The 14,322-nt window shown below is 44.0% G+C and overlaps 2 protein-coding genes across 3 annotated transcripts; one reads left to right on the top strand and one right to left on the bottom strand.

Annotated features, from left to right (window-relative positions):
* Nucleotides 1-4,566, top strand: LOC105898577 (germ cell-specific gene 1-like protein). Its single transcript, XM_031569460.2, has 5 exons — nt 1-369; nt 2,661-2,708; nt 3,021-3,185; nt 3,395-3,506; nt 4,059-4,566. Exons 1-5 carry the CDS (start codon nt 69-71, stop codon nt 4,564-4,566), a joined length of 1,134 nt encoding a protein of 377 aa, XP_031425320.1. The 5' UTR covers nt 1-68.
* A 611-nt stretch (nt 4,567-5,177) lies between these two features.
* LOC105898673 (epithelial membrane protein 2) lies at nt 5,178-11,721 on the bottom strand. 2 transcript variants are annotated; one of them, XM_031572172.2, is made up of 5 exons: nt 11,589-11,721; nt 9,343-9,425; nt 8,595-8,703; nt 6,648-6,788; nt 5,178-6,315 (listed from the first exon to the last, which is right to left on the bottom strand). In XM_031572172.2, exons 2-5 carry the CDS (start codon nt 9,418-9,420, stop codon nt 6,158-6,160), a joined length of 486 nt encoding a protein of 161 aa, XP_031428032.1. In that variant the 5' UTR covers nt 9,421-9,425; nt 11,589-11,721; the 3' UTR covers nt 5,178-6,157. The 2 variants fall into 2 exon arrangements, with proteins under 2 accessions (XP_031428032.1, XP_012681172.1); XM_012825718.3 differs by lacking the exon at nt 11,589-11,721 and adding an exon at nt 11,161-11,287.
* Nucleotides 11,722-14,322: the final 2,601 nt, after the last annotated feature.

Genomic DNA, 14,322 nt, shown 5'->3' with positions numbered 1-14,322 from the left:
ATCTTTCTCTCTCCATCTCTCCACTACTTTCTCTCTCCATCTCTTCACTACTCTCTCCCAGTTCTGTGATGATGACTGTTCTGGAACGCCTGCGCTCTCCACGGCTCACCTTCTTCCTAACGTTGATGTCGTTGCTGCTGGGCACCATGGCCGTATTCTCCCCCTTCTGGTGCGAGGGCTCCCAGAAGGTGCCCAAGCCCCTCTGCTCTCCTGTCAAGAAGCTCCGCTGCATCCAGGTGGAGGACCTGTCCAACGGCTCCACTGAAGACACGTTCTCCTGGGAGACGGGTGACGACCGCTTCGCCTTCCCCACCTTCCACTCGGGCCTGTGGATAGCCTGCCAGGAGAACATCCTCAAGGATGCCTGGGGTGAGGGCTGGGTGATGGAGCATGAGTGGGGTCAGGGAATGGGGGTGAAAGTTTAAGTGGATGCTTCCTGCTGTGGGTGAGGTTTCAGTTTTAGGACTGGGGGGGGGCATGGTGGTGTGAGAAGTATATTTATACATATTTGCAGGTGTATAGGCGTGTAAGTGTTTGTTTTACCGAACATGACTGTGGTCACGTCTGTGTGCGCTGGCTAGATGTGAATAGTCACCTAACTGCAGATATGAGTGTGTGTGCAGTGAGAGTGAATAGATGAAGGAATTGGTCAGAGATGTGGGTTGAAGTGACAGGGTTGCAGATGTAGGTTTGCGTGGTGGACGGGGGCATACACAGTTGTGATTACAAAACGATTCACCTGCCAAAGAAAAAAAAGGTATTTCAGTGTGTATGTGTGTGTCGAGATAAAATATAATTTTATTTTGCTTTTACCAAAGTGCTTTTTTTTATTATTATTACATTACAGCCCAGGTGGCAACAGCTGTGTGTTTTTCTGTGTGTTACTGTGTGGGAGACGGAGAAAGAGAGAGATGGAGTGGTGTGTGTGTGTGTGTGTGTGTGTGTGTGTGTGTGTGTGTGTGTGTGTGTGTGTGTGTGTGTGTGTGTGTGTGTATGTGTGTGGGAGGGGGGTGGATGGGTAGGGTGCATTACTGATGTTGACATTATAGGTCAGGTCAGTGTTTGACCGATAATGTCGTCCAAAGATCTCCTGACCCTCAGGGACACAGTGTCCCTGTAATGCTTTTATTCTTTGTCTGATGACTTCAGCTGGTTTAGTGCCCCCTTCACCCAGAGACTAGAGACTACGGTGGACAGAACCCATTTGTGCTCAAAGAGGGCAAGGAAGTTGCAGTAGAAAGACCTAAACTGCAGTAGAGACAAATATTGGATCTGTGTGTTTCTGTGCTGCACATGTATACACTTGTATGTGTGTGATGGGGTCACACGTATTGCTCTGTATAATGTGTGCCTTTGTATATGTTATAGAGGGGACTTGCAGTGAACTGTGTACATATGTATGGGTGTGTGTGTGTGCGAACGTTCGTGTATGTGAGTGAGTGTGTGCCCTTCCGTGTGTGTGTGTGTGTGTGTGTGTGTGTGTGTGTGTTTGTCTATGTATGTGTATATGTGCTGTATGTGTCCATGCCTAGTGTGCTGTATGCGACTTCTAAAGAGGATTACTATCACCCTGCTGTTCATGGAGATTTGGGCTCTAACTGTGGGACTCAATTATGGATTAGAAGCAGAAAAGGAGAAAGGTTAATATAACAATAAAACCCTGGGGGCCCGACTGGACCCAGCCAATGCTCAGCCTCGGGAGGAGCTGATAGACCTGGATTTACCTCTAGGTGGGAGGAAGGATTACTGTGAATACTGTTACTGAGAACCAGTGGTTTTAACTCTTCTGGCCATTGTGGACTTTTGGATGCCTAGTTTTTTTAACTTTCTTTTCAGTTCTTTGTACTCTTTTTTCCATTCTCATCACCAGGGACCAGCTCTGGGCATGTCATTGTGTAAAGCAGAGGTGCGAAATACACTTCCCCAGACAGCCACCCACAACTCTGACCTTCGCTCTGTTGCATCATTTTTAAAAACAGCTGAGCTGGTCTAATTTGATTATTCACAGGAGATGTAGTGCGCAGGAATGCACTTGGAATTTCAAGGGAAGAAAGACCGTCAGAAAGAGAGAGTGAGAAGCTCTATGTTTGTAAGGCAGGAATGAAACAGCCCTCCACGTACGTTGGTCATGTCCCAGTTTCTGTACTCTGGGTTGTTTACCTGATTCCTACCTTGTCCTTGGCAGCTTCTTCTCATCAGTCATACAGATATCCCGTCTGTATGCCCCTTCAGTCCACACTGATTGAGTTTCAAATATGAAGAGGGAACTGCCAGCTTCTAGATTTCTGTATGAATGCTGACATTTCTGAGACGTCTCTGTTTGCTTCAAACCCAGACTGCTCTATCTGTTTGCATGCTCACACACACACACACGCACACACACACACACACACACACACACACACACACACACACACACACGCACACACACACACACAAACACACACACAGGCACACACACACACACTCAGAGAGAGGATTAATTAGGGATGGCAGCCGAGGGATCACGCACATTGATCATGTGCCTGCTGATGACTCAGTGTTGTTTAATCAGGGGACTCTTCCCTGACTTGCATCTCACTGGCTCTGGCTTTCTTTCTCTCTCTCTCTCTCTCTCTCTCTCTCTCCCTCACTTTCTAATTTCCTCTGTTCTCTTGCAGAGGAGAAGTGCCGCAGTTTAATGGCTATCACCCCGGGATCTGAGAGAGGTAGATGAACTCAGTACCTGACTATACTGAGGCCAAACCAAGCAGTAAAAGCATACAGCCCTTTGTTCTTTCTGCTACCTTCTCCTCTCTAGTAGTAATGGGGTTGGCTTTGTCTTATTGTCTATATGGCAGAAACTCTCTCTCTGTCTTTTAATATGTCTCATGTCTAAATATACTATATGTGTGGTTGCTCTGTTGACCCTCCCACTCATTCTTTCTCCTGTCTTGTCCTTTCTCTCTATCCCACTTTCTTTTGCTCTCTCTCTCTCTCTCTCTCTCTCTCTCTCTCTCTCTCTCTCTCTCTGTCTGTAGGAATCCTCTGGCTGTCTGTGACCATGGAGATCATGTACATAGGCCTGCTGTTTATCAGCTTCATGCTGCTGCTGCTACAGTTGTGTCTGTCTGCCTGGTTCCCTGCTGCAGAGCGCTGGGGCCAGCTGGTCAATGCCTACTCTGCACTTTTCACTACACTGGCGGGTACGCTTACTACACACACACACACACACAGACACACACACACACACACACACACACACACACACACACATGGAAATAGTAAATATGGTGGAAGTGTTTCATATATTTTGAAAAATAAAGCCCCATGAGTAGATCTATTCTTTGACTCTCCTTCCTGTTTCTCTCTTTGTCCCTCTTGCTCTCTCTGCCCGCCTCTCATTTTCTCCCAGGGCTGCTTGGTATGGTGGCTCACATGATGTTTATGCAGGTTTTCCAAGTCACTATTTCCATTGGGCCAGAGGACTTGAGACCACACCATTATGGCTATTCCTGGGCCTTCTAGTGAGTTGATACTACAAACATACATGGATGTACACACACACGCACACACAAATACACACACACACACACATACACATACACACACACACACACACACACACACACACACACACACACACACACACACACACACACACACACACACACACATACACACGCACACGCACACGCACACGCACACACACAAACACAAACACAAACACACATTCACACATACATGTACACATGTTGTGCACAAAGATTTACATAAAGATATGATATGTTCCACAGTATTCACTTGTTCTTAGTATTTATCCACACTTTTCTGATACCCTCAAAAATCCCATTAGTTTCTGGGGTCCTCAAGATGGAGGGTCTTCTTGTGTGTTAAGTGAGTCAATTCAATCAGTCGAGGGCTCTTAGGTTGCTGCGTGAATGAAGGCATCCTCAAGTGAACTGCACTTGTCTCCCTCTTTTCTCTCTTCTATGTGGTTCCTCTCTCGCTTCCTTTCTTTTTCTCACTCTATTCCCTTTCTCTACCTCTGTTTCACTCTCTCATTCTCTTTCTCTCAGCATGGCCTGGGTTGCCTTCTTATTCTGCATGTCCTCGGGCATCTCCACGCTCAACAACTACACCAAGAAGGTCGTGATGAACCGGCACAAGCACAAGTCTCAGGGTTACCCATGCCGCAACTTCACCTTCCCCCCACAGCCGCCCACCACCCACTACAGCCTCCCTCCCCCTCCTCCCTCAGTCCCCCCTCCTTCGCCTCCCTCCCCACCCCTGTCTCCCCTCTCCCCGTACTACAACACCTCGTTTGGGGACGCCCCGTCTCCTCCCCTGCCTGAGCAGCAGGAGCTGCAGGAACTGCAGGAGCAGCAGCAGCAGCGGGAGCATCAGCGGGAGCGGCAGCGGCAGCTACTGCAGCATCAAGCCTCCATGCCTCCGCCGCACCCCTCGCAGCAAGCTACCTTCTGCCCTTACTACTCCAACGCTGCCCCTTCCCTCTCCATCTCGCCGACCATGTCAGGCCACAGTTACACACTGCAATACTCAGAGGAGGAGTACAGCCCACTCTGATCACAGCACACTCTGATCTGATCACTGCGACCCGTGTCAGCCCAGCCGCTCCAGTCCGGCCCTAAGCCTCGTCTCTGAGTGGACAAACACGCATGTGCTTATAATTCTCAGTAATGTGAGACTGGAAGTTTGACTAGAGCATAGTTTTTGTTTTGGTATCGTTTATAATGTAGTATGTCATGTATCTATATGTTCATGTTTCCGTTATACTGTTTATGGGTACGCATAGTACAAATACTTCAATATATTTCAATTTTTATTTCAATCTCCCTCTGTCAGTTGGGATTCAAGTGGTGTGTGTGGACTCCAAATGCCTTCTGTTTCCAGACTTGAATCAGATGACATTTTGACAGTTATGCAGTGAGGAGTGAGTACTGATGTCATTCTGCTACCCCTACTGTTTGTCTATAATAAATACAGTAAAGCCAGACGAATCCTATGCATGCTATGTCACAGTTTCCTCATCAAATTTCTTAAATCTCATCACAGTGACTGTATTTGTATGTATTCATATTATTGTATTGAGAATTACGTCACTGACACACTAAAGTACTATGCTTCATATGTAACTGAGCAAAATCTGCACACAATTAAAACGTCTATCCCATCAATCCAAAAGGAATCAAGCTTTAATACAAATCATTTTTCTCATGACACAAAAATCACAAAAGTGTGTATTAGGTATTCAATGCTAAAAACAAGAAATCAAACGTATTCATATGTACACATGAGTCAGAGTGCTGTAAGCGGAGGCACGTGACTAAGGTCAAGTAAACAAGGCTCACACAGTACCTCCTGACAGTGATCCTCACCTCACCCATCACTCAATACCTCATTTACAAAAACGAATAACACAGAGCTTTTTTTTATCAGAAGCTTAACCTAAAACACCTCGCAGGTTGACCTATCCAGTTTCTGAATCTGAGGTTAGTATTAACGTTACGTATACCATTATTATCATATAATATTACATGTGTTGTTGTGTTATTTGTGCATATATATATTGAGTTGCTCATACGGTGCCACAGAGGGCTACCCTGTGGCCTGGTCCCATAGTGTCAGTATTGTTGGGTGCTGTGAGTCACTAAGCGGGGAGACTCAGGGACTCCTGCCGATCTAAAACTGAATTATATTCTCCACACTCAAGAGAGTCTTCTGTTTGTTTTCCTGCGGGGCTTAGTGTGGCTTGACTTGGTTTTATTTGGGGCAATAATTGAAAAATCAATCAAATGTTTGCAGGATGCGATAATAGCTTGAGAACGTCTGAATTGATGCATCCCTGGCTTAATAATATGTTTCTCGCTTTCCTTCTCTGTTTTTCTCTCCCTTAATCTCTCTCCCCCCATCGCGCCTGCTCTGGCAAATCTATGAATGCTATTAAAATTGTATTAACTTTGAAATAATTAATACATTAATCAAATGACATGGTGGAAAAAAAGGAGGATGAAGTATAAAAATACACCCTTTTCAAATCCCCCACCTCTATATCCAACTCTACATGTATACAAAAAAAACCCCCGCACATCGAGGAACGAAATCAAACAACATAAAGCTTCATCATTTGTTAGGTCTACACTTCATGGGCTGATGCTCACGCCGTCTTCTTGCGCAGCACAAAGTAGATTACACAGGAGATGAAGGTGATGACGAAGGAGATCCAGGCCAGGATGAAAGAGGCGCCGTGCCAACCATCCTCATTCTTGTGGAACCTGTCTGTGTAGATGGAGGCTGCGATCATAATGCACAGGCCTGTAGGCAGCAGGGGGCAAATGAAGGAACAAAGAAATAGAGAGAGAGAGAGAGAGAGAGAGAGAGAGAGAGAGAGAGAGAGAGAGAGAGAGAGAAAAGAGTGGGTGAATGATTTGCATAGTCCATTTAAGCTTACAGGAATTCAGATAGATAGGTTCACCATGTTTCCAGATGTAAAGTGCTTGTATAGATCTAAAGTGCTTGGAACTGAAATTACAGGGGAGAGGTGATGGTGTGTTTTCCCCACAAAACAGGGATACATTTCTGTGTGTGGACATGGAAAACAACAGCACCTCCAAAAGGTCATGGCACATGAATGTGATAATACTCACAGGCTAGGAGCTGGAAGATGCCAGAGAAGGCGAACCTCTTTCCCTTGGAGAGGGTGAAAAGCTGGCCTACAAACACAAAGAGGCCCAGGATGGAGAAGATGCAGGCCAGCACCGAACTTGCCTGCACTGCCTGGAGGTACTCTGTAGGGGGAGACAGCGACACTGAGTTTCCGCATGAGGACTGATTTTAGCATAAACATCAACAACTCAATTCAGCAGCTCTTTTTTTTCCTCAACACTACTTGGAATTCAGAACTAATTTTTAAATTGATCAGGAGGCGTGACTCACATGTTGAAATACTGTGAATGGGAAGCCTCTGTAGATCCCAATAATGTAATGATTCCCAATGGTGTAATAACTCCCTATAATGTAATAATGTTTACCACTTACATCCATTAAAAATGTAATAAAACCCAATAATGTAATAAACTCCCAATCATTATTTATGTGTCTTAACCGATGTAATATTATTTGAATCAATGATGTAATTAATTAATTATTACATTATTACATATATATATATTATTACATAATCATTACACCAATATTTGAACCAATAATGTAATGAATTTTTACATTACCGGAAGTTATTACATTATTGGGTTAACCTTATCCCAATAATATAATAATGTTTTCCACTTAACCCCATACAAATGTAAGAAAACCTGATAACCTGATGATGATTTTCCCAATAATATATTTTTGGAATGCATTATTTTTACAGGTTCTATTTTAATCCTTATTTTCAAATGGACAATGTAGTAATGAGGTCCGTTAATATATTATTACGCTCAGGTTTTGGAATGTATTCTTGGCTTTAGTTTGGTGAATACCATTTCATGAAATAGTCATGAAAATCTAAATGATTGCATCTCAACTAAGCCTACACATTTTGCCTGATATAGGCTCTTCCATAGCTACAATATGCTCAGTTCACTGAAGAGCCTGTAATAGTAAATGTTACATGGCATCTAAGTAAAGCAACATTGGTTTTAGTATGTGGTTCTTCCACACAGTGTGTCTCACACAATTATGTACAAGTAGATGACAGCACACCGTCATGAAAGAATGGCAGTTGGAGTGTTCATATGGACACACCCAACACAAATCCTGTCTAAGACCTATGGCTTCTGCTTCTGAAACACTTGGCATTGACTTGAGGGACCTCCCTCTAAATCCCAGTCAAAGCATGTGACTGGCCGCTGTTACGACATACTTCAGACAGAGAATAATTATTGTCTGACAAGTCATGAAGCAGTACAACTGAATTTCAGCCCTCCTTACTCAATCTATTTGCTAAACATAGCAGAGACACTCTTTTAACTTCATACGCAGAAGCTGCAAAGCTGCTTTAAAAGCTTGTGTGACATTATCTGAACCACAAAAATAAATGAAACACAAAAACACACCCACCACATTAGACTGAACAATGTGTCTATACACAAGGCCATCTATTCTGGCTGTGGCCATCCCTTTAGGTGAAAAATAGGTTTGCATTAATGCACTAACAATGCCAAGCTAGTGATGAATATATCTATGTAACCACACCTTCTCAATCATAAATGTGTGTAATGACTGTAACTGTCAGTGACTGAAAAAGGGTGTAGGGATTAGGCTGGGCCTGTATGTAAGCACCCAACCTGAAATAATTGATGGCATGGCTCAATAAAGCAATACTTCTTCCGTGACCCTATAGTAAACAATGAAGTTCATGACAGCCTTCCATCCTGTAGTAGGTAATAATGCAGATCTATTGCAAATCCAACCACACGAACACTCCCTTAGTAAAATAGCATGATGTCATCTTTTTCAGGGAAGTATCAGTGGCAGCACAAGAGATATTAGTCTATCCATCTGCCTCTTTCTCTCTCTCTCTCTCTCTCTCTCTGTCTCAATCTTGTGACATGCCCTGGGCGACAGGCTGCATCTACACATTCATACCGTACCTTCACTGTACGTGTGGATATTAGGGAGGTCAGTGTAGTTCCATGCTCCATTGACCCACACCCAGCGAGCCCAGATATCAGTGGACAAAGTGTCTGAGACCCACCAGGCCTAGGAGAGAGAGAGAGAGAGAGAGAGAGAGAGAGATGAGAGAGAGAGAGAGAGAGAGAGAGAGAGAGAGGATAAAGACATATGTACAATGTGAAGTATTCCACATCCTTTTGTATGGGAGCAGGTTTGCACGTTTGGGCATGCTCTTTTGATGCAGGAAAGACAGGTGTCAGGAGATAGAATGCACAGCACACAACTCCAGTGTCGTCAGGTATGTGCTGCACTATCACAGAGTGCCACACGTGTGTGCATGTACCTGCATGTGAGCCGAGTGATGAATGAATACACACACACACACACACACACACACACACACACACACACACACACACACACACACACACACACACACACACACACACAGAAAAACTTGTGAAGTGAGACTTCAGTGATGAAACACTGGCAGGCTTGTCACAGCTCTGGTATGACAGCAAGCTCAGAAATGCAGCAAGCTAAACAATGTGAAGCACTCAAGGAGCCTTTCAGGCACGGATTGTACATCGTATCTTAACTGCACAAACGATCTGTCAGATTGCAGTAAATCTTTCCACTTACTCCAATGAATAACTGTGATGTGCACAGAGAAGAACTGAGGTGAGGCGATGGAGAGATGGAGACGAGACGCATGTGTACACTTACATTGTTAATGGTCGCCGCAAGGAGGAGGATGATGCCAGTGAGATGAAGGAGGAAGATTCCACCAAGGAGTGCCAACATTGTGACTGAGAGAGTAAGAGAGAGAGAGAGAGAGAGAGAGAGAGAGAGCATATGAAATGTCATAGGGAGGAGAAACTGGTTTTAGCAGCGTTAAAACAAACAGAACACACCCTGAACAATTACTGATCAATTGGGTGGATAACACAAGCTTTGAGTGTGTAAAGTAGGATGAAATATGTCATTTGGAGGTAGATGGATTCCTCCATTGAATTAAGCTCACGTGTTGCAATCTCGCCCCGCTCTATAGGGCGTGGCATTGCCAGAGCTAATAACAGACTCTTTCCTCATGTTTATTAGCTAGATCACATGCGCACAACACATCCAATTAGACAGAGATGGAACGACTAAGTTGGTGAATTTATACAGTAAAAAATAGAGTGGGCGGTAGTCGCACAGGCAGGGGAGTGTTGATGGACAAGGTGTGTTGTAACTTGTCAGGGTCTTTGCATTGCAAGCCACTCCTTAACCGCCCAGAATGCCTTTCTTTTCTCTGACATAAAAACAACACCCCATCCTCGGGCTCTAGTTTTGTTATACATGTACTTTAAATTATTTTAGACTCAAGGTCACTAATAAAGTTTCCCACATTTACAGATGCTATGTGGTGATACTAACACACCTAAAAAAAACAGAAAGCTCCAAGAAATCAAACACATTCATTCATTTACATGCCAACTTGTTATTTTCTTTATCATACTGTCAAAATTGCAATTACAACACCATTACCACCACCACCATCATCATCGCCACCACCAACAACAACAACAACAACATAGAGACAGCTAGGTCTTAACCAAACTCTCAAGGATTCATCGTGATCCTGATTGCGCCTGACCTCAGCGGAGATGCTGGACCGGCAGATGGTCAAACATGTGACGGCATGGTGCGTCTCCCAAGCGTTAGTTGCACAGCCTTTAAAATTGCTTTAATAAATTGGTAGCGCGAATGTCTGTGTAAATATTTTGGATGGACATTCTGTGAGGAGACATCCCTGTGCCATACCCAGCAGGAACAACCGAAGACTGAACTGCGCAGGCCTTCACAGTAGTGTATCTCTTAAAAGTACCCTTTCCCGCGCCAAACGAAGTTAAACCCTTATTTCATTGAAGACTAGCGTAAGATAGAATGGCTGCACAGCAGGCACAAAAGAGGTTTTACCCACTTTCTTTCAAGATATCTCTTAAAAGGTGATTCCTGTTATTTGAAATGTATAACAAAAATGGCCTACGTCACAAGGACTTGATATAATCATCAAAATCCCTATAAAGGGCGTGAGTGAGTCAACTTGGCAAGGTAACACTATCACCGCGAATACTGATTTCACACTGTTAAGCATTGTTTTTTTTTGTTTCAACTTAAATGTGTACTCCCTCATTCAAGATTTCTCAATAACAACACATTTGCTTTTTGAGAACGTGATCATCTTACCTGCAATTCGAACGGTAGTGTTTACACAACAAACTAAAATGCACCAGAGCTGTAATTCATCTAAAATGACTACCCTTAAAACGGTTAAATCAGGCTGCCCGAGGACCAGATTATAATGAAGCAGGTAATTTACAAAATATGAAATTACTTAAAACTAAACTATAAAAATAATGAAAACAACAGCTATCTCACATCAAGAATGAAAATGGCCTATTAAGGTAGGCTATTTAGATTTATTACGAAAACGTTTCACAAATCTGTTAGATGACTACTTCATTCTGTTTTTTAAATAACCCCATTTAACAGCCTTACCTTGTTTGATGTGTCTTAACAGTTGTAAGTACTTCTGCTTACTCCGCTACAAGTTTTACTGCACTGCCGCCTCATATGAGTATTCACTCAAACTCTCAAAAACGATCCACACCCCCTGACCACCTTCCAGCCAGCCCTCTCTTTCTCTCTCTCTCTCTCTCTCTCTCTCTCTCTCACACACACACACACACACACCCACACACACACACACACACAAACACACACGAAACACATTTACATTCTGACTTTCAAGTGGGTTATTATAAATAAATAAAAAGTCAAGCTGGGCGTGGTTACAAACCCGAAAATCATTCCAACCATCCCCACATGGTTAGTGTGACTCCGTGCGAATAATTCCTTGCATCGTTTTGTTTATTAAGTTTAAATTGAAATGCACATTCGATTTATGGAGAACAAACGTGTCTCACCTCCTTGTAAATTAATTCATCTATAACACATCACCATTTCATTATCAGGGACTGGACCACTTAATTTCCCCTAACATTTTCTGTCTGTAAAGCCGACTCTGTTTACCACTGTTGTCCTGGAAAGCATTCTAAGGAAGCCCTCTGACTCACTAGTGTTTGAGGAAGCTCAAAGTATTGTCATTAAATGAATCCCTGCTACCATGGAGACCAATGTAGTTCCCAGAGTGGTTCTGTTGTGTGCTAACAGCCCGCACCAAGATTTGGGTGTGGCATTACATCGGCTCTCCACCCACTGCCCTTCCTCTCTCCTCGTTCCCACCCTTCGAAGGAGGAGGATAGTCAGAAAGAAAGAATGTAGTTGGTCTGGGAGGGAATGGGACAGGGTGTGCATGTCAGAGAGAGAGAGTAAGAGAGAGAGAGGGAGGGAACCAGAGAAAGAAAAACTGGGAGATACAGCTTCGCATTTTTGTAAAATGTATCATTTTCATTCCAATGGTGAGTGTCACCATCATTTTGAAGAAATGGTCCTGGCTTACTCACTCTTAGGCAAATGTGCAGCTTTCTGTTTAATACTACGCTCTTGCCTGACGCTCTTGCCTGTGGGGGAGGGGTTAGGTGAGATGTGCCACTGCTTAAAGAGCAGCCTGTCTGCACATATTTTTGACCAGGTGACCTTAGTCCTCAGGCATATCTTATGCTTGTAGCAGTGTGGAATGCACGGGCCACAGGTTGAGGGCAGGGTCATATGGGCTCAGTTCAGACACATATTCATGCCTATGGGATGCAGTGCCCAAGGATGTATAAATATATTTCTCTCTCTCACCATCTCACTCTCACTGTGTATGAATCACTCTATCTCCATTGAATTTCAAATTTAGTTTCAGACGTAATTGGCCCGATTATGTAGTTATTGCAGTACTGATAAAGATGTGTGGGGGGGTGGGGGGACGACAGACACACAAGACAGAAGACTAGTAACACAGAACGCTGAATGACCAGAGTTCAGATATTGCAATCTCACGTGGCTCAATTATCCACCCCACCCCTCAGGTGACAGGAGTTTTCAAACAGCCGCTGTAGATCTTTAAGGATACGGTGGAACACAAACAGCCGCTGTAGATCTTTAAGGATACGGTGGAACACAAACAGCCGCTGTAGATCTTTAAGGATACGGTGGAACACAAACAGCCACTGTAGATCTTTAAGGATACGGTGGAACACAAACAGCCACTGTAGATCTTTAAGGATACAATGGGACACAAAGACTGGGTGGTTTGTGGATGATCTTTCACTTCAACAACTTGGATGTCACCCATAGCGGATTGACAGACTGATAGAGGGAAAAAGAGAGAGACTTTGATTTTTAAAACCTTTTATTTAAAACACCATTGAACAAAATAAATCAGTCAAATTCACAGAAAAAAAGAATGAGAGAAAGCAGTGGAAGAGAGACAGGAAAAACTAGAACTAGAACTAGCTCTGTATCAACACGACTGACTGAATTCTGCTAGCTTGGATGGAGACCCTGACTTTCACTGTATCTCTCTATCTCTCTCTCTCTCTCTCACACACACACACACACACACACACACACACACACACACACACACACAGAGAGAGAGAGAGAGAGAGAGAGAGAGAGAGAAAGAGAGAAACAAACAGACACAATTGCACAAACACACAAACCTACAATTCAGAGGGGCCAGGGTGTGTCCATAATGAAGAACACAGCTGACTGTCAGGCCTAACGTGTAAATTGTGTGCGCGTGTAACCTTTGAAAGGGTTGGCTGCTGAGACCACTCTCACACTGCCTGCCTCCTCAACAATTGCCGCTTTGTGTCACTCTCTCCAACTACCAGAAAATCGGGATTGGCAAAACATGAACATGTATTTGAACAGTGCAAACAGGGCCACGAAAATGGGAATAGGCCAAAGAGGAGTGTCCCTTTTCGTCCTAGTGTGGAACATTCCGGAGGTATGGGGAATCTCTGCATCCTGGTGGGACTGTAGGAATGATTGAGGGTGTGTGCACTACGTGATCAAGAGCGCCCGGCGTGAGCAGTCTCTGTGCTTCTGTGACTCAATGTAGGGTTACTCACAGGCCTCGGTGACAGAATGTTTCCACACATGCGCGAGACAATGGGCAGTGCCTGCGTGCCAAGTGAGTAAGCGTGACCAAAACCACCCTTTTCGGGTTTTTTTTCTTCTTCTCCATAAAAGTGGCCCGTTGTGGTGTGTTTCCCCTCCTCTATCCTTCCCCCACTATGTCTAGCTCTCCACTACTGCTGTTACAGCAGAGACACTGGCACTTGGAGGGCACTAACAACATCTGTTTGTCTTGGCTTCACTTGCAGTTGTCATTGTCCTTGATTGATGAAGGTATCAAATCTAAGTTGAATTCTTAAGGCCCTTCACAGAGCTGATATGACATCTCCCACCCACCATGTTTCACCGTGTTGGGTAATCATGTTCTGTTTTCAGTGGCGAGAGACATATGTAGTTAATTTACCTGTTTTCCCACACACACTTGTGCAATGTTCTCAGTGTTTCTCACACACGCACATACACACACACTTGTGCAATGTTCTCAGTGTTTCTCACACACACACATACACACATACCTGTGCAATGTTCTCAGTGTTTCTCACACACATACATACACACATACCTGTGCAATGTTCTCAGTGTTTCTCACACACATACATACATACACCCACACTTGCCTCGCACACT

Source organism: Clupea harengus, chromosome 1 (assembly GCF_900700415.2).
Source record: "Clupea harengus chromosome 1, Ch_v2.0.2, whole genome shotgun sequence".
Lineage (NCBI taxonomy): Eukaryota > Metazoa > Chordata > Actinopteri > Clupeiformes > Clupeidae > Clupea > Clupea harengus.
Note: the sequence above shows the minus strand (reverse complement) of the source record. Positions and strands in the feature narration are given on the sequence as shown.